This window comes from Salvelinus sp. IW2-2015, linkage group LG36, assembly GCF_002910315.2.
Source record: "Salvelinus sp. IW2-2015 linkage group LG36, ASM291031v2, whole genome shotgun sequence".
NCBI lineage: Eukaryota > Metazoa > Chordata > Actinopteri > Salmoniformes > Salmonidae > Salvelinus > Salvelinus sp. IW2-2015.
The window spans coordinates 16207152-16227342 of record NC_036875.1 but is presented as its reverse complement, the minus strand read 5'-3'; the positions used below and the strand labels follow the sequence as shown (position 1 = coordinate 16227342).

Below are 20191 nucleotides of genomic sequence, written 5' to 3'. Positions count from 1 at the left end.
AAACAGTTATTCTGAATTGTGAAATAAGGGTACCGTTGGTGGGCATTTAAAAAAATGTCTGTCACACCCCCCAGGGGCCAAGTCTGGGGTGGCTCTATATCTGAATATTTCCAGGGTACTACCTCTGTGCCAGATTTGGTGCTTTTATTGCAAAATGTATGATTTTTCCCCCAGATTTTTTAGTTTATAAGCTTGATGAGAAGATTCAATTATTTAAGATTTGTTTTAAATAACAACCGCCATAAGACCTGTAACAACATCTGGTTTGTTGTTAGGCAAAATAAACTGTTCATCATTTGGTTATATGACGTCGAGACCAGAATATACCCAGACTAAGAAGACAAAATGACATTGTGTGCCCGTTACCAAGTGGGTGACTGAAGCATGCTTCATTGATGTGGGGCACATGGGTCCCCCTCCTCCCATGCTTCCATCAATATCTGTAGTTGGTCGCATTTCCTAAAGCCTAAGTTATTCACTTTTACGTGATGTGATATCACATTTTGTTACTTTGTGTAGTTTATTTTCAAGCTTTCAGATAGGACATGAGTGTGAATCAATGGGTCCTGCACACTGGCTGATATGTTTTAAAAAGTCAAATGATGTCTCACCATTATTTCTCACCWTTATTTCTCATGAGTGTTCATGTTGATCAATATTTCGGCTATGCTGGCCTATTATAAATGATCAAATAAATGTTTGATCAATAGATACAATTCTTAAAATTTTGTCATTTATAATGTTTATGTAGAGGTACCAATAAATTGTCCAGTAGACTTATTGTATGCTATTTTCATGTACGTTCCCTTTTGTCTAAGCTTCTAAGGTGACTCAGGCTTTACTAATTATTGTGAAGAAGTGAACCAACCATATTCTGTAATTAGTTGCAAAACAATAGGAATGCAATTGTGTATTGCTGCTGTTTATCTGATATCTAACAGTCCATGATCAGGTCTGTTGATCATGAGAGCATTTAGCGGAGAAAATGAGTTGAGGCATACTATTAGCAGTGTTGCATTCGAGACCACCTAAAGTGAGACCAACTCAAGAGCAAGACCGCAGCAAATCGAGTTCAAATCAAGAACGAGAACTGGAGGGGGACGAGGGATCMGAGACTGAGTCAAGAGAGAAACCAGAAAAATGTGAGTCCAATTAAAGACCATGAATGTCATTTTCTCCAATTGCCACCATAATAAGAGATCAAAATGTCAACTRTTTCTGTGTTCATATTTCAGAAGAACTCTTTAGACATTCAGAATGGTGTCGTTTTAAAATATACATTTCGTGTTAATTTCTATTGAATTTTTTCAATAATATTTCAATAATATTATAACTATATTATTATTTTCAATTATATTCTGATTTAATCTCTTCAGTTTTTGTTGGAAAGGAATGTGTGAACACTGAAGAGAAAAAAAGATCCAGTGAGGATTTTTCTTTGGTGGTGTCTGGGGAGATAAATCTAGATAGCTAAGTCAGCCATTTGCTAGGCCATCAGAAGTTAGATAGAAAGTTATCTGCTCCATGCACCCTTAGTGTCCGGAAGTAATTTAGCCATTCATTGTAGCCATTGCGATCTGTAGGGTTTCTATTTTCTCTAGTTTGTCTCATGTCAATTAACTTGTGACATTTAAACAACAAATACAATAGTTAGTTGAAAAAAGGTTAAGGGTACAAGACTGTTAATGACTGGAGCGGCATGAGTGGAACGGTATCAAATACATCAAACACATGGTTTCCAGGTGATTGATGCCATTCCATTTGCTCTGTTCCAGACATTATTATGAGGTGTTCTCCCCTCAGCAGCCTCCTGTGCTGTGTACATATCTGTATGTGTTGGCAAAGTCACTACTATCCCATCCAGCCAAGCGGGGAGAGGCTGCTCGTTGTCACAGTTCCAAGACCAGTCAGAAACGTCCAGCTAACTTGGATCTGCGTTAAGGGGGTGGTCGGAATTTACACAATTATTACCGGAGGAAAATGCGGGAGGGTCATGCTTTTTCAATTTCAGTCAGGGGGAGGGTTTACTATTTTTTATTTAGTTCAGGGGAGGGTCATGTAGTTTGTACTCGATAAGCAAACCAAACTCAATGGTAAATCTAAGCACTGGTGGTAACACTATAGGTTTGGTGGAGTGTCAGAAACATTTTTGCTATTTTCACAACCCAAATAATCAGTGCAGTGCTGGTGGTGGTGGTGGTGGGAAAAGGCTGGGTTTGATGAATAAACCAGTTGTGTCGAGGCTTAGCCCCTCGTCAAAATGTGCTCCATGGCTAAATAAGTGATTGCTTCAAGTTGTGAATTTAGGGTATTGCCTTGGAATCAATTCAAATTCCAATGTTAGTCCGTTATAGTGTGTTAAACAGTTTTACGACATCAAAATAAAATAAAATAAAATAACTGTCACGACCGTTAACAGAAGAGGACCAAGGTGCAGCGTGGTGAGAGTACATTTTCTCTTTATTTGGAAAAAGACACCGAACAAAACAACAACCACTACAAAAACAAACCGTGAAGCTAAAGGCTATGTGCCCTAAACAAAAGTCAACTTCCCACAAAGACAGGTGGAAATAAAGGGCTACCTAAGTATGGTGCTCAATCAGAGACAACGATAGACAGCTGCCTCTGATTGAGAACCACACCMGGCCAAACACAAAGAAATAGAAAACATAGAAATAAAGAAACTAGAATGCCCACCCTAGTCACACCCTGGCCTAACCAAAATAGAGAATAAAAGCCTCTCTATGGCCAGGGTGTGACAATAAGAAAATGTAGAMCCATCCCATCTTTGCTAAATACGTTAACTTGAAGCTGTTTGCAGTCAACATTGTTCTAAATAATTGCATGACTTTAATGTGGAAATATATACAGTACATACCATTCACACTGATATAGGGGCTAGGCCTACTGTAAATTGCATTATGGCTGAGCATGGAMATGCCAAATGTTGTTAATAAGCAATATACAATTCATTATTGATAAGGCCTTTATTGATAAAGCAGGTTTTYATCAAGGATCTCTCTGTACTTTGCTCCGTTCATCTTTCCCTTGATTCTGACTAGTCTCCCACTCCCTGCTGCTAAAGAACATCCCCACAGCATGATGCTGCCACCACCATGCTTCACCGTAGGGATGGTGCCAGGTTTCCTCCAGACGTGACGCTTGGCATTCAGGCCAAAGACTTCTATCTTGGTTTAATTAGACCAGATGAACCTTGTTCTTCATGGTCGGAGAGTCCTTTGGGTGCTTTTTGGCAAACTCCAATTGGGCTGTCATGTGCCTTTTACTGAGGAGTGGCTTCCGTCTGGCAACTCTACCATAAAGGCCTGATTGGTGGAGTGCTGCAGAGATGGTTGTCCTTCTGGAAGGTTAAGGTTAGGAAGGTTGTCCTTCGCGCTCTGAGTGGCATAGCGGTCTAAGGCACTGCATCTCAGTGCAAGAGGCATCACTACACACCCTGGTTTGTATCCAGGCTGTATCACATCTGGCCGTGATTGGGAGTCCCATAGAGCAGCGCACAATTGGCCCAGCGTCGTCCGGGTTTGGCCGGGTTAGGCCGTCATTGTAAATAAGAGATTGTTTTTAACTGACTTGCCTAGTTAAATAAAGGTAAATAATAAATAAAAGGTTATCCCATCTCCACAGAGGAACTCTGGAGCTCTGTCAGCGTGACCGTTGGGATCTTGGTCACCTCCCTGACCAAAGCCCTTCTCCTATAATTGTTCAGTTTGGGTAGGTCAGCTCTAGGGAGAGTCTTGGCAGTTCCAAAATTCTTCCATTTAAGAATGTGGTGGCCGGGTCTCCCGGGGGCGCAGTGGTTTAATGCACTGCATCGCAGTGCCACAGAGATTCTGGGTTCGAGCCCAGGCTCTGTCGCAGCCGGCCGCGACCGGGAGGTCCATGGGGCGAGGCACAATTGACCCAGCGTCGTCCGGGTTAGCGAGGGTTTGGCCGGCAGGGATATCCTTGTCTCATCACGCACTAGCGACTCCTGTGGCGGGCCGGGCGCAGTGCACACTGACCAGGTCAGGTGTACGGTGTTTCCTCCGACACATTGGTGCGGCTGGCTTCCGGGTTGGATGTGCGTTGTGTCAAGAAGCAGTGCGGCTAGGTTGGGTTGTGTTTCGGAGGACGCATGGCTCTCGACTTTCGCCTCTCCCAAGTCCGTACGGGATTGCAGCGATGAGACAAGACTGTAAATACTACCAATTGGATACCATGAAATTGGGAAAAAAAAAAGAAGAAAATGTTGGTGGCCTCTGTGTTCTTCAGGACCTTCAATGCTGCAGAAATGTTTTGGTACCCTTCCCCAGATCTGTGCCTCGACACAATCCTGTCTCTGAGCTCTACGAACAATTCCTCCGRCCTCATGGCTTGGTTTTTGATCTGACATGATGTGGGACCTTATATAGACAGGTGTGTGCCTTTCCAATCAATGTCCAATCATTTGAATTTACCACACCATTTTCTCCAATCAAKTTGTAGAAACATCTCAAGGATGATAAATGGAAACAGGATGCACCTGAGCTCAATTTCGAGTCTCATAGCAAAGGGTATGAATAGTTATGTAAATATGATATGTTTTTTATTTTTCATACATTTGCWAAAAAGTTTTTGCTTTATCATTATGGGATATTGTGTGTAGATTGATAAGGAAAAATATGTATTCAATACATTTTAGAATAAGGCTGTAACGTAGCAAAATGTGGAAAAAGTCAAGGGGTCTGAATACTTTCCGAATGCACTGTCTAGTAGGGTAATTTAGCTTAGCAGATGCTCTTATATTTGTATTTCCTAATCACAGTCAACACAAGTCAATTTTGTAACAAGAATATCATGGAATAAAATAGAACACATTAGAAAATGGTAATTTCAAGATGGTAAAAAGTTACAAGTGCATATAGGCCTACCTGCTGTGTTAAAAAACAAATGGCTTTTTCTTGAATCTATTGATGGTCAGATACTTCAGTTGTAACTGGTTTTGTTGCTCTACAATTTTTTTAATTGATAGACAACTTCAGCACTGTTCCAAATATAGACTATCCTCTTTCTTAGCAATAGCCTGTATAGAAATCAAAACCTCTTTGGTGCTACAGCAGGCACTCATTCGTTGTCATACTCTGTTGTGGTATTTAAAGATTCTGCATGTCTCCAGTCATGTAAAATTATGTGGAATTTAATTTATAAAAAGCAATTTTTTCTCGGACCGCAAATAAAATGATAAATTCATTCATTGCTTTTATTATAACGGAGATCTTTCCCCCTTCCCTTGTCAAAGGTGGAATGTGACTACACAATCTCCTGGCTACTTTGCCATGTAGGCTAATGCTTACAAAACGAAGAACAGTTTCTGTTATGGTGTCGACACTATATAAATAATTACATTGAATATGTTATCGTACTTACCTGCAGTATAGTATGATTACTATTCATGTGTTCATGGTTATTATTGGCATTGGCTTTGACTGTGACCTTTCCCCTTTGATGATGTCATCACCCGGACTTGGACCTGTTCAATGCAACTCTACCACAGGTTGAGTGGSCTGTATCGCTTTGCTGTGTTTGTACCRTTTGTACATGTCTGTACACCTTTTATTTATTAGGTTGWAAGTAAAGGAAAGTCATGTTGAATTGCGTGTGGGCATTCCTTGTCAAGTTACTACAGTTTCTAAAACAGCATATCTAAAGGCTCTAGGCTGTCCTAGGAGTGAATGTAAATAGTAGGCATGTTCTCTGGGTAAAGGGGACGGTCACTTGTTTTTTTCAAACATTCAGGGAAGGTCAGGTAAAAATATAAATTATTTTACTGAAGGGAGGGCCGTCTATTTTCATTTCAGAGAGGTACATTTTTCTCCCGGTATCACTCATTATAAATAACATAGTAGCAATACTATCCTTCACCACCATCGTCTTACAACAGATATCTCRAACCAGTCATGACTATTCAACAAAACAATACACCATTTTCAAGTTTCTTTTCAGAGTATTTCTTAGTTACATAATTGTATAACTACCAAATKAGTTTTGAAGTAGAGGGTGCAGTATTTATGAAGTTTGGCAATGAGGACCGCTAGCCAGCTAGTTTAGCCAGGGAAAACCAGGGAAAATGAGCTTGGGCCTAGTGCGCATGTGTGCCAGCCRGAAACACATGCTCACTGGGCTAACTCAGGAGACAGATTGTAGTTTTTATGCCCTGATATCAGGAGCTGGTGGTGAAAAGTTTGATTAAACAATTCAGAGACTGAAACGAATGAAACAGATTACTTATATTTAAGGAGAGCAAATCAATATACAATTCTGAAATCAGCTGTAACTGTCAGTAGTTAAATCGATGTTTGAGTGAACCCTTAATACAGAAAATGAATGATGAATTTGCTTCCGGACACGATAGACTCCTCCTCAACCATTTATTGGGTCAGAATTTGGAAGTGACAGTGGAATCAACTGCTAAGACTTTACTTGACTCCCAGTGTCATAACACGTTATGACACGGTCATAATCATGTCATAATATGTCATAACGGCTGACATAACGTGTCATAACGGCTGACATAACGTGTCATAACCTGTCATAATATGGTCATAACACTGTCATGACCCATATATTTACACCTGTTGTAACATATTGCGTTGTTTTATGGCTGGTTATGATACATAGATAACATGGTCCAAACCCCCAAAACCTACCAAACAAGGCAAAACATTCCATTACACCATAGCCTACTTGTCAACAGTATGTTTATGTTATATTACGTTTTCTAAAATTTACCATATTAAAGTATCATTTTAATTGCGCACACATTGATGTCAGACATGCACCTTCCCCAATGCTCTGTTTCTGATGACTAAGATGAATGCAGGTGCAGATTTCAGGAGCAGGACAAGACACCCTCTTCATGTACGTGATAGGCCTATCTGGTTTGTATGAATATGATAGTCGTAATGTTCCTTGACAGTGTCATAAAATGCATTTTCTTTGCCCAAGTAAAGTGACACAGGATGGTCATAATGCTTCTTGACAGTGTCATAAAATGCATTTTCTTTGCCCAAGTAAAGTGACACAGGATGGTCATAATGCTTCTTGACAGTGTCATAAAATGCATTTTCTTTGCCCAAGTAAATTGAAACAGGATGGTCATAATGCTTCTAGACAGTGTCATAAAGTGTATTTTCTTCAAGTTATTTAAAATATGATGGATAAAAACATGACTGTAAAGAATTCATTACAACATCAACAAAGGACTTAAGAAACTTCTTGGCAGGGAAAAACACATTTTAATAAATGTGGGTTTTGACACTCTTATGTAGGTGTCATAACCAGCCATAAAATAACGCAATRTATGTCACAACAGGTGTACATATATGGGTCATGACAGTGTTATGACCATATTATGACAGGTTATGACAAATTATGAGATGTTATGATCGTGTCATAATGTGTTATGACACTGGGTGTCAAGTAAAGTGTTACCAATCAACCAATCACATTTTGACTGGGTGGTACCATTTTTACAAAAACATATGAGAGCTTATGCCTTCTGGAAGGCCGACAGGTCACTGCACAATAGCGAGCAGTAATTTTCCCACGGTCTAGCCAGCTAGCTTTTTGTAGGCTAGTTTGCAGCRRCTGCAGCAGGTGTTATCGAAGAGGATATTGTTGCTAATTTGTTAGGTTTGCCCTTTTCAAGATGAACTTTCACAAGAAGTTAAGTTTCAAGCTATCATCACCTGGTGAGTGGAACTGTGGTTTTTATTGCAGCTCGCTTGCTGTTAGCTATCTCTTTGAAAATGACTTGCATTAAACTTGTTGCATTTAATCTTTGGATCACCGCTTAATTTGTGTGCTGAACATAAAAAATATGTTTGCAATGCGAAGRAAGAGTTGTACATTTCGATTGGGAAATCCTATGCCTAATGGTTGTGTTTTTGTATTGTTATGATTGGGACCTACTGTACTGGCTTATTATGTCTGAGTGAATAGGCTGCTTATCCTTTAACATCATGCTGTGTGTGAGTGCTGTCTTTCTATTGGCCCCAACTGTCACGTTCTGACCTTAGTTCTTTTGTATTTTCTTTGTTTTAGTATGGTCAGGGCGTGAGTTGGGTGGGTTATCTATGTTTTGTGTTTCTATGTTGGGTTTTTCGTTTGGCCTGATATGGTTCTCAATCAGAGGCAGGTGTTAGTCATTGYCTCTGATTGGGAACCATATTTAGATAGCCTGTTTTCTGTTGTGTTTTGTGGGTGGTTGTCTTCCGTGTCTGTGTGTTCCACACGGAACTGTTTCGGTTTTCAGTAGTTCACTTTATTGTTTTTGTATCTCAGTGTTCAGTTTGTTCTATTAAAGATTCATCATGAACACTTACCACGCTGCGCTTTGGTCCTCCTCTCTTTCTCCAGACGAAGATCGTTACACCAGCTATGTGTTTTACAAAAAGTGCACTCACCTGCATCACAAGCCTGTCACACACAACCTTTGATGTGTCACTGTTGTCACTTTTGGTGATAGTGTGATAGTGATGGCGTTAGTCTACCATAGGTTGTGTAAGCAGTGTTGTTGCTGGTAGCATTATCCATGCAGGTACTGTCTCTGTGTGAGTGGCAGCCCGAAGCTTGGCTCAGCCTCAGGCCTATTTGATTCAGCTGGGCGCATTAAATTATGCTACCTTTCTGCTATTTTTCTTCATATTTGAGTTTGGTACAATGTGTTGGAAGATTTATTTTTCTCCAACTGAAGTTCCAGTAGTGATGGTTCTCCACTGCGCAAACATGTCTATAATAGACATAAAGACTGTTACAACTTCACGGTCTTCCTTTACTAATAGTGAGCGTTCAAACTTCAAACAATTTCCCTACTCTTCCAAACCAATGAATCAAGGAAATTCTGACGATCGCGACAAAGTTTGAGGATTTTCTTTAACGAATGGACAGTAATGTTATGAGTAAAGTAGAAAGCCCAGTTTCAATAAGCAATAAGATATGAAAGGGATTCTTCTGGGTTTTGGCAATAAGGCACGTTATCTACTTCCCCAGAGTCAGATGAACTTGTGGATACCAATTTTATGTCTCTGTGCCCAGTATGAAGGAAGTTATAGTTAGTTTCGCTAGCCAATTCTAACTAGAGTTAGCAAAATGACTGGAAGTCTATGGGTTTCTGCTAGCATGCTAGTAGATACCCATAAACTTCCAGTCATTGTGCTAACGCTAGTTAGCATTGGCTCTCGAAACTACCTCTAACTTCCTTCATACTGGACATCCCAAAGTATCCCTTTAATGATTCATGATATAGCCTGGTGAAGTGGTTTTATGCACTCACTGAATGGAAGTGAATTTTTTACTCTGCTAGTCTTGGAAATAAATTATGAGTTCTCACTGTCTGAGACAGAGTCAAGGCCAAGTAATAATGTATATGACACAGAGACAAGATCAAGACATTCAATATGTGGTCTTTAGATCGGACTCGGGTACTACAACACTGATATTTAGGCTTGGAATGACATGTGGCCCATTGTTTACCTTATCATCAATGACATGTGGCCCATTGTTTACCTTGTTACCTGACAACAACAAGGGCATTTCAAAGAGCTGTCAGTCAAGGCGAGTTCATGATTATAAGCTCCCTGCCCACTCAGCCTGTTCGTTTAGGCTTCCTGATAGTTACAGATAAGAGAAAAGGTACAATTTCTTCAATTCTGAGCATTTAAATAGCATAAAAATATTATGGGTGATGTTTTGGTAATTTAAAGGCAATTTTTACTTGGGAAATAAGATGACTGTGCAGGACCATTAACTCAACTCATACTGTTAAAAGATGTAATATAATCTGCACGCACACATACTGTACACAAGCACACACACACACATTTATTTTCAAGAATGCCTTGAAGGCAGAGTCAGTGGGTAGAGGCCCAGCAGGAAAGTATGCCCCCTTATCCACCACCCTCCCTCACACACACTCTCACCCGCCCCATGCCCGAGAATGGGGCGATTTTTGTCAACATGGGGGCGACAGCGTCTGTGTCCAGAGTTACAAGGTAATAAAACTGTTTTCAGGCAGACCTTGGGAAGATTTCCACACTAAGTCGAAACAATGTTTCCCAATGAAGCTTTTCCCAGTTTCCTCTGCAAGCTTGTCTTTGTTGCTGGAACGACCCACTTATTTTTAGAATGTGGTCAAAACAATGATATGACATATCTGTATTCTGAACATACAGCATCAAGGCATCTGTCTGAAGTTGTGAGAGAGAGAGAGAATGAATGAGGGCAAAACCCCTCGGTTCCCAGGGCTCAAAAAACACTGCACCTCCAACAACACTTAATCGTTCGGTAATCATTTTGTTCCTCTCGCAATTACTGTAACTGTCACTTTTTGTTCTTTCTCATTGAAGGAAAAAATGGAAAGTGTGTTTTTTCTCTCTCCTCCCCTCAGGCCCTGTCCCCGTGGTCCTTTCTTGCGTGGCCTAAGAAGTGTCCAGTTAAATCAGTTCAATTATAACCTCATTCTCGGGATGGGGGGGGGTCTCAACGGGGGGTCCGAGGCCAGCTAGCATGCTGGAGGGGACAGAGGGGGGATGGGGGGTTGGGGAGGGGGGAATGTCCCGAGGATGGGCTGTTATTGCGGGCCAGAGCCCTACCCATCCACCTCATCTCAGCCAATCCAAATGCAAACGCCCTCTTGTTATGCCGCCTACGCCCCCCCAAACGCCCCATCGCTGACTGTATCCAGTGCCTCATTAAACCCCCACCTCTCCCCCCTCACCCCCCACCCTTCTCTCTCATMTCACTCCCCCTCGTGTGTTCCAGTGCCACATGTCCACCCACGGTCAGCGGGGCGAGTGCTGGTGCGTTAACCCCATCACGGGTGTCCAGATCACCCAGTCCACGAAGGTGCGGGGGGACCCCAAATGCAGCCAGTATGTGGAGGAGCAGGAGATGGCGACTGGGACACTGCCCACTGTCGTCCTGCATATGGCAGAGGCATAGCAGCGCTTCACCCACATCCAGATATCCCCAATGGTGGAACGGTCCAAATTGACTGACAGCTGATATTGTTGTCATGTGCATTGGTTTCTTTCTATGTAGCCTACATGTTTTTGTTTAAGTGTGTGTATAAGTGGGGTGTTGTCTTTATATGTTTATGTGTGCGTGAGAGGGAGAGATAACGAGTACTTCTCTTGTCTTAGGACAGGTCTCCCTTGTGAAAAAGATTTGTGCAAATCAAGATGTTTGATAAAAGGGGTGTGAGAACAAGGCAAGGACATTATCCATGCTACAATTCAAAGCAAGTTTCATGAATATGTATTTACTGTGTGGGCATAAGCACTGTACGTGCGTGTGTGCCTGCCTGCTTGCTTGCTCATGTGTGTGCGTGTRTCTGTATGTGTGTGTGTGTGTTTGACTGGCTGTGTCCCCTGCTATTCATAGGCTAGGTGCTGCGAGTAGCATGGATGCCGGAGATAACACTATGCTAATCACGGGGCTGTCACTGCATCTGGTTCAATTGATGTATCAGGCGGCATATAACCTCCCATTTATGCAGCTGCTTGCCTTCCATGCCACGTTCCATATCTATTTATTCAACCTTTCTCTCATCACACTAGTCAATATGTGTGGTGGACTAACAAAGCCTCACATTAAGCCCTTGACATATAGAAGATCCGTACCAAACTAACGAACCATGGATGACACTTTATTTTGGTGTCTACATACAATACACACTAATCTGTTATTAGTGCATCATTCCAATGATGATGATGTACTTACATGCTAATGCTAATTTGAATTGTTGGAAACACTTTACCTTAATAACCTATACCGCCACAGTCTATTACCAACGCTATTACATAGCAGTTCCTATGTAACTACAATGTTGTTACTACAGTTACTACGGTGTAGTTACATAGGTAGGCTACAGAAGCAACTTAAGGTACTGTGCTACCAAGTTGTTTCATGTTAATCGAAGTGTTCAGAGATTTCTGTAGGGTAACTGTAATGTTAATTATTTGTCTTCTTTAATACACATTCTTCTGTCCTCTTCTCGTTCTGATAAACAGTCTCGTGTTTTTGTTATTGATATAGCTCTGTCCTTTAAAGATATTCAGAGAAATAGCCTGTGCATGAATGTATCCTGTAGGTCCCTCACATCAACAAGGTTAGGTAATTTACGTTCAGATAACTTTCCTCTTTTGAGTATTCCTTGATTAGTTAATCAAATGTAGGTACATCTCTTGTTGAATAAAATGGCAGAATAAAATGTACCCAACCAAGCTCTGTCTCTCTCTCTCTCTCTCTTCTACTATTTTCTACTCTGCCTTCTTCTTTATCCTTCACCTCATGCGTCCTCTCCCTCTTGTTGATCCTCCAGAATTCTGACCCCCTCCTCTCTCCCTTTCTCCAATCTATCCATCTTCTGCACTCTCTTCGTCCACTCCTCCCACCTCTCTACCAATGTTGTTCCATGATGACACCAGTCTGCAGTGGAATTGGGGTGGTGGTTTGTGTGTGTCTCTTTGCCCTCTGGTACTGTCATGCATCATGCCCATGTGGTGACGCCCCTGGCAAAGGGTGGTGGTGGTGGTCGAAGGGAAAGGTATATGGGGATCGGTGGTGGTTTGTAGAGGGGGGGTGTTGGAGGAAAGGGTGAATGGGGGTCGGGTCGGCGGGTGGTTTGAAAAAGGGGGTGTCGGGGGGGTGTTGTGGGTTACTAATGAAGTGTTGACAGTGGTGAGAGATTAGAACCCAGGGCTGACATTGACAAATGTGATACTAAGTGGGTTAAAGTGTCTATAAATAAACACAGGTTCCCAAATGTATGTCCGCTATGCCAACGCTGAGGCCTGGCTGCTACACCTCCAGTCCACACACTGCTAGAYAGAGGGCGAACAGAGAGAAGGGAGGTAAGGGTTGGTGGGAGGAGGAGGAGGAGGGTCTTGCACTCGTGTGTCCTATCCAACCCTAGAACTGGATTTCCCATACTTTCTATGGGCTCTTTCCACAATGCTGTTAGCCAACCATTGACTGTCTTAGATGGCCCACTGACCGAATGAAGATATGAATACAAACATGCAAGCATGTCATACCATATCAATGTATCAATGATTTACAACTAAAATATTAAAAGAAAGGACAAACTAATATATGAGACTGTCGTTATGGAGAAACCACAATAATGTTTGATGATCACATGTGAATTGGTCCAAAAACACGTTTTCATATGACCACATGATCTTATTTAAAGTAAATGTGATAACATGTGACAACATGTAAAGCAACATGTGATAACATGAAACTACATGTGAAAACATGTGATCACATGTGAAGTGTTCCAAAAATACATTTCACATGTGAAGTCATGTGTTTTTTCTGTAAGGGTGTGACTGGGCTTTGACCTTATGACCTTATGTGTTGCCAGTCTGCCAGCAAGGTGCTAATCCAGTCACAATGCATCATCAACCATGCCACTCTCCATGTGGAACTGGACCTAGTATTTTCATATTTCCTTTTTGTTACTGTTTTCCTAGAGTAAATTAGTTGTGCTTAGTATGATTTCAGTGCTTTGAGGATGTTGGCAGTTCGTTTCCTGTATAGATCCCTCTGTGCCCTCTGGTAGTGCACTAAATTTAACGGTAGTTTGAGGCTGGCCTACTTTGAAAACAAAGAGAAACCAATCCCTGTGGTTTTTGGGTATATTGATTTGTCAGAGTGGGCTAAAGTGGGTGGTGTGTGTGTTGATGGAGTGTTTGTGCCGGTGTGTGAAGAAGGGGTAGGTTTGGCTAAGAGTGTGCATATGTACAGTATGTGTTCCTGGGGGGGGAGTGGTTTAGCACAGAGTGGAGTGAGTGTTTACCATATGCTGCAGAGCAGGTCCTTGTGTTTGGAGAAGCTCACTCTGGGTGACAGAGGGAATTCTCTGAAGCAAAGCAAAGCACCATGTGCTCTGCCAAGAACATTCACCGGGTGTTCTCCTTCCTTGTTTTAACTTCATGTTTAATTTTAAGGTAGCACCTTCTAGCATTCTTTCTGATTTGCGTAAGCTATACTGAATAACAATATAAACGCAACATGAACTAATTTCATATAAGGAAATCAGTAAATTGAAATACATTCATTAGGCCTTAATCTATGGATTTCAAATGAATGGGACGGGGCGCAGCCATGGGTGCGCCTGGTAGTGCATAGGCCCACCCACTTAGGAGCCAGGCACACCCACTGGGAAGTCAGGCCCAGCCAATCAGAATGACTTTTTCCCCACAAAAGGGCTTTATTGCAGACAGAAATCGCTCCTCAGTTTCATCAGCTGTCCGGGTGGCTGTTCTCAGACAATGTCGCAGGTGAAGAAGCCGGATGTGGAGGTCCTTGGCTGGTGTGGTTACACGTAGTCGTGGTTGTGAGGCCGGTTGGACGTACTGCCAAATTCTCTAAAACAACGTTGGAGGCGGCTTATGGTAGACAAATGAACATTCAGTTCTCTGGCAACGGCTCTGGTGGAAATACCTGCAGTCAGCATGCCAATTCGACGCTCCCTTAAAACTTGAGACATATCTGGCATTGTGTTGTATGACAAAACGGAACATTTAAGAGTGGCCTTTTATTGTCTCCAGCACAAGGTGCACCTGTGTAATGATCATGCCATTTAATCAGCTTCTTGATATGTCACACCTGTCAAGTGTATGGATTATCTTGGAAAAGGAGAATTGCTCACTAACAGGGATGTAAACAAATTTGTGCACAAAATTTGAGAGAAATACCTTTTTTGTGCGTATGGAAAATGTCTGGGACCTTTTATTTCAGCTCATGAAACATGGAACTAACACTTTACATGTTACATTTATATTTTTGTTCAGTATATATGCAGTATTTTATAAACTGTTGATGTGGAATATTGAAAGATGTGGAACATCATGCTTCACTGAATGTGTTAAAATTAGGTTTTGTTGGCCACCCGAGTGGCGCAGTGGTCTGCGGCGCACAATTGGCCCAGCATCGTCCGGGTTAGGGGAGGGTTTGGCCGGTTGGTATGTCCTTGTCCCAACGCGCTCTAGCGACTCCTGTGGTGGGCAGGGCGCAGGCACGCTGACATGGTCGCCGGGTATACAGTGTTTTCTCCGAAAAATTGGTGCGGCTGGCTTCCGGGGTAAGCGGGCAGTGCGGCTCGGCTGGGTCGTGTTTCGGAGGATGCACAGCTATCGACCTTCGCCTCTCCCAAGTCCTTATGGGAGTTGCAGCGATGGGACAAGACTGTAACTACCAATTGGATACCACGAAAAAGGGTTACATTTTTTGGGGGGGGTTTGTTAACATTTTCACTATAACATCTCACAACAAAACATTAACCCAACTCTGACTGTTTTACTCTAGGATGAGATTTGATCAGATGTTCTGGGATTCACAGATGTTAGTCATACAGGACCAGCATTGGGGGAGAGAGCGCTTTAAAGGAGTGTTATGCTTTTTTTACAACTAAATCCATTTTTTTTATGCAAATGGGGTGTTATAGAAGGGTCAAGGCACTTTTTTGCAATGTCACTTGTGTTTGAGAAAATTTCCCCAACCAACAATTAATTTCCTCATCCTCGTTGTACACTACGGGGGCTCCGAAAACATGAACACAGGCTCCAGAAAAGCCCAAATAAGCCCAAACTCTCAGTATAGTGATGCAGGTCTTTCTTGTCCACATGAAATTGTGTCATTCAGAACTTTATCTGCAACGTTGTATTCCAATTTGTTGCGACTGGAGCGATACCCCTCCGTCCATTCTAGCAGCGGGTTACACATCGAATTGAACAGCTCGATAGGGAAATTGTCTCGAGTCGCACAAAATGAAATATTGCATTGCATATAAAGTTCGGAATGGCACAATTTCATGTGTGTCACATGTAAAGATCTCCATCACTATACTGAGACTTTTCCGTTTCTAAAAATATGTATTTGGCTGTGTTTTTGGGACATTTGTTAATGTTTTTTTTTGGAGCCCACGTACTGCACAACGAGGATAAGGAAGTTAATCGCTGGTTGTGGTAAGTTTCTCAAAAACAAGTAAAATTGCAAAAAAAGGGTCTGGACCCTTCTATAACATGTAATTTACCTCAACAATAGAGATTTGGTTGTAAAAAAGAAAACTCCCATGCTGCGCATTCCTCAAATCTCCTTTCATCTTTATTCCAAATGGAGAAGAACCCCTATTACCCTCTGAGAGATGGAGAGAGTAGTACATGTAAGAGAACACAAGCAGTCATTTGGTATTTGTAGGTCTTGTAGTAAAATATGGGGGTGATTAAAGGAATATTACCTCCAAGGTCTGTGTTTCATTTGTGTTGCCATTATTAATTATGTTTTTGACTCTCTTAACTACGCATATCACTATGTCCTGAATTTGGGATGCTCTCCACAGAGTGAGGCTGGTTTCGGATTGAGTAGTACTGAGAAATTGAGATTAAATCTGTTTGTTTATTCATTCCATCGGTTAGTAGAACGTTATTCAATATTGCTAAGCACATTTTAGCAGACCGACATTATATACGTTTCACMAAACTCCCTGTGCGACTTTGTGGGCCGATAAACCTTTGAAACCTCAAATACTTGGCATGAATCACCTTGTTCTARGACAGGTTTGGTGTAGCGAGGCCCATGTTGCGATTATATGTAGCCATCCATAATTGTTGGCCTAATACTGTCATAAAAGGGGCATGAATGCTTTGAAGCCCTAAGTGCACTTGTCAGTTTCTTTGAAGGCAATAGTGAACATGACAATTACTATCTCACAAATCAAATCCTCTACACATGTTCCTTCTCCACAGAGTCTACCCGGCTTCCCTCTTATATTACTGACGCCTTGATCCGACTATACAGGGGAACAAAGTTACCAAGTCCTCCTCCCTCAGTGTCTGTGTGCCGACGCTGCGTCAATCACACACATCTGAAGTTGGTCAAGCCCAAGTGTCCCCAAGATCCCTGTCTCGTCATGTTGTTTCCTGGAAGTCGTCGGCAAACAATTCCCCTTACACCCTCTCCTTCTCCCCCAAAACCGAAAAAATCCAGACTACCTTCAGAGGAAGGTGTGTGATAGATGAGCTGATAGTACCCTCCTCTTTCCTGTTATTGAGCCCAAAAATGTTTCTCTCTCTCTGTGTGTGTGTGTGTGTGTGTGTGTGTGTGTGTGTGTGTGTGTGTGTGTGTGTGTGTGTGTGTGTGTGTGTGTGTGTGTGTGTTGTGTGGGAGAGAGAGAGACAGAGAGCAACGACTTATAACACAGTTCAATAACTTTGTCCTTGGAAAACTTTGACTTGGCATAACTGTCATATCTTCCATACACTGTTAGCCGTTTTTATTTAATCAGTAACTTACCATATTAATCAACAGTATGATACTGTATAAACTGAATACAGTAGATTACCGTAGAATGCACAGTAAAATACTGTTCATTTGTTTTACAGCAAACTAAGATCTTTCTGTAATTTCAACAGTAAAATACTGTAGAATGCACAGTAAAATAACTATAGTGCATTTTGGGAAAAAGTTGTCAGTGGGAAAGAGTCTCTTGCTCATTAATGTTTAGATGTGTCTGTTACTTGAACTCTGTGAAGCATTTATTTGGGCTGGAATCTGAGGTGCAGTTAACTCCAATGAACTTAACATCTACAGCAGAGGTAACCAGTTTCATCATAGCTCTTGATGGTTTTTGTGACTGCACTTGAAGAAACTTTCAAAGTTCTTGAAAATTTCCAGATTAAGACATGAAGGTCAGTCAAAATAATGATGGATTGTCGTTTCTCTTTGATTAATTGACATGTTCTTGTCATAATATGGACTTCGGTCTTTTACCAAATAGGGCTATCTTCTGTTTACCAGCCCTACCTTGACACAACACCACTGATTGGCTCAAACGCATTAAGAATGAAAGAAATTCCACAAATGAACTTTTAACAAGGCACACCTGTTAAATGAAATGCATTCCAGGTGACTACCTCATGAAGCTGGTTGAGAGAATGCCAAGAGTGTGCAAAGCTGTCATCAAGGCAACGGGTGGCTACTTTGAAGAATCTCAAATATATTTTGATTTGTTTAACAATTTTTTGCTTACTACATTCCATATGTGCTATTTCATAGTTGTGATGTCTTCACTATTATTCTACAATGTAGAAAATAGTAAAAATAAAGAAAAACCCTTGAATGAGTAGGTGTGTCCAAACTTTTAACTAGTACTATATATCATAAAATAAGTTGTTGTAATTACAATTATTTTGAAAACCAATGCATACCTAACTACAACAACATTTTCAGTAACGGTTACAGAAACCTTTTAGTTTCTCTGATTTATCAACCTTGAATGCACTGACTGTAAATTTCTAAGGAAAACCACAATACTGTTTACCCCTTAACAAGCTCTGCCACTCAAACATCCCCTCAATTTCTATGGGGGCTGTGACTCAGGGTTTCCCAAAGTCGGTCCTGGTCCCAAAAGAATCCCACCTTGTCTAGCATATTTTGTTTTGTCGGCATTTTCATAGCACCTGGTTTATGACTGTGATGTCTCACCTAGCTATCTTCAGATGAATGCACTTACTGTAAGTTGCTCTGGATAAGCGCATCTGCTAAATAACAAACATTTACATTATTTGGCGTGTGTGTCTGTGTGTGCGCCCATGTGTGTGGACTTTCGTTTCAGTGTGTGTGCGTGTGTGTGTGTGTCTGCGAGTCAAATAAAGGCTCATTTTCCATAACATGATGGGGCTCCTTAGGCTACCCTTTCCCCATTTGAATAGCTAAGTTAGTACCGCCAGAGTTCTCCCCCCTTGAAGTTAGTTCAAACCCCATGTTAAATGACTTCCTAGTTCCTGGGCAATCTCTTTGATTTGTGTTGAAAACCAGGTGACTCGCCCCCCGGGCAGGCCTTTAATAAGGTAATATCCTGTATTCTATTCTCATCCTGTGGGCCCTCATCTTCACGTCTCTATCTTAGTATGCAAGCTTTATTATTAACACGCTGATCATATTGGTCCACCCAATTATTTTTTTAAAGACCAAATGCTATCATCCTAAATAATCCACCTTTCTTTTACTACTGGTATACTTCAAGGGGCTGATTCAGATTTAGGAATGTATGCCTTTTGTTTCACACAACTTTCCTACACACTTCTCAGTATTTGGTATTCAGATTTACCTTATTCAGTCACGTAACAAGCTCTGCAGGTGTGGCTACCTTGCGCGCGCTGAATACATTTACAGTGCCTTGCAAAAGTATTCACCCCCTTGGCGTTTTTCCAATTTTGTTGCATTACAACCTGTAATTTAAATAGATTTTTATTTGGATTTCATGTAATGGACATACACAAAATAGTACAAATTGGTGAAGTGAAATGAGAAAAGGTGAAATTTCAAAAAATTTGAAAGAATTCAAAACGTAAAATTGGTGCGTGTATATGTATTCACCCACTTTGCTATGAAGCCCCTAAATGAGATCTGGTGCAACCAATTACCTTCACAAGTAACATAATTAGTTAAATAAAGTCCACCAGTGTGCAATCTAAGTGTCACATGATCTCAGTATATATACACCTGTCCTGAAAGGCCCCAGAGTCTGCAACACCACTAAGCAGGGGGCACTACCAAGTAAGCGGCACCATGAAGACCAAGGAACTCTCCAAACAGGTCAGGGACAAATTTGTGGAGAAGTACAGATAAGGGTTGGATTTWAAAAAAATAWCAGAAACTTTGAACATCCCACGGAGCACCATTAAATCCATTATTAAAAAATGGATAGAAAATGGCACCACAACAAACCTGCCAAGAGAGGACCGCCCACCAAAACTCACAGACCAGTCAAGGAGGGCATTAATCAGAGAGGCAACAAAGAGACAAAGACAACCCTGAAAGAGCTGCAAAGTTCCACAGCGGAGATTGGAGTATCTGTCCATAGGACCACTTTAAGCTGTACACTCCACAGAGCTTGGCTTTACGGAAGAGTGGCCAGAAAAAAGCCATTGCCTAAAGAAAAATAAGCAAACACGTTTGGTGTTCACCAAAAGGCATGTTGGAGACTTCTCAAACATATGGAAGAAGGTACTCTGGTCAGATGAGACTAAAATTGAGCTTTTTGGCCATCAAGGAAAACGCTATGTCTGGTGCAAACCCAACACCTCTCATCACCCCGAGAACACCATGTTTTTCATCGGCAGGGACTGGGAAACCGGTCAGA

General features: G+C 41.5%; 1 protein-coding gene across 1 annotated transcript in view; it reads left to right on the top strand.

The window, feature by feature from the left end:
* The window catches only part of LOC111959243 (insulin-like growth factor-binding protein 2-B), a 30947-nt gene extending 19275 nt beyond the window's left edge, over positions 1-11672 (top strand). The window contains exon 4 of the mRNA XM_023980724.2: positions 10801-11672. Within this exon, the coding sequence (XP_023836492.1) occupies positions 10801-10980 (180 nt within the window). The 3' untranslated portion in view covers positions 10981-11672. The remainder of the gene's footprint in view (positions 1-10800) is intronic.
* Positions 11673-20191: the final 8519 nt, after the last annotated feature.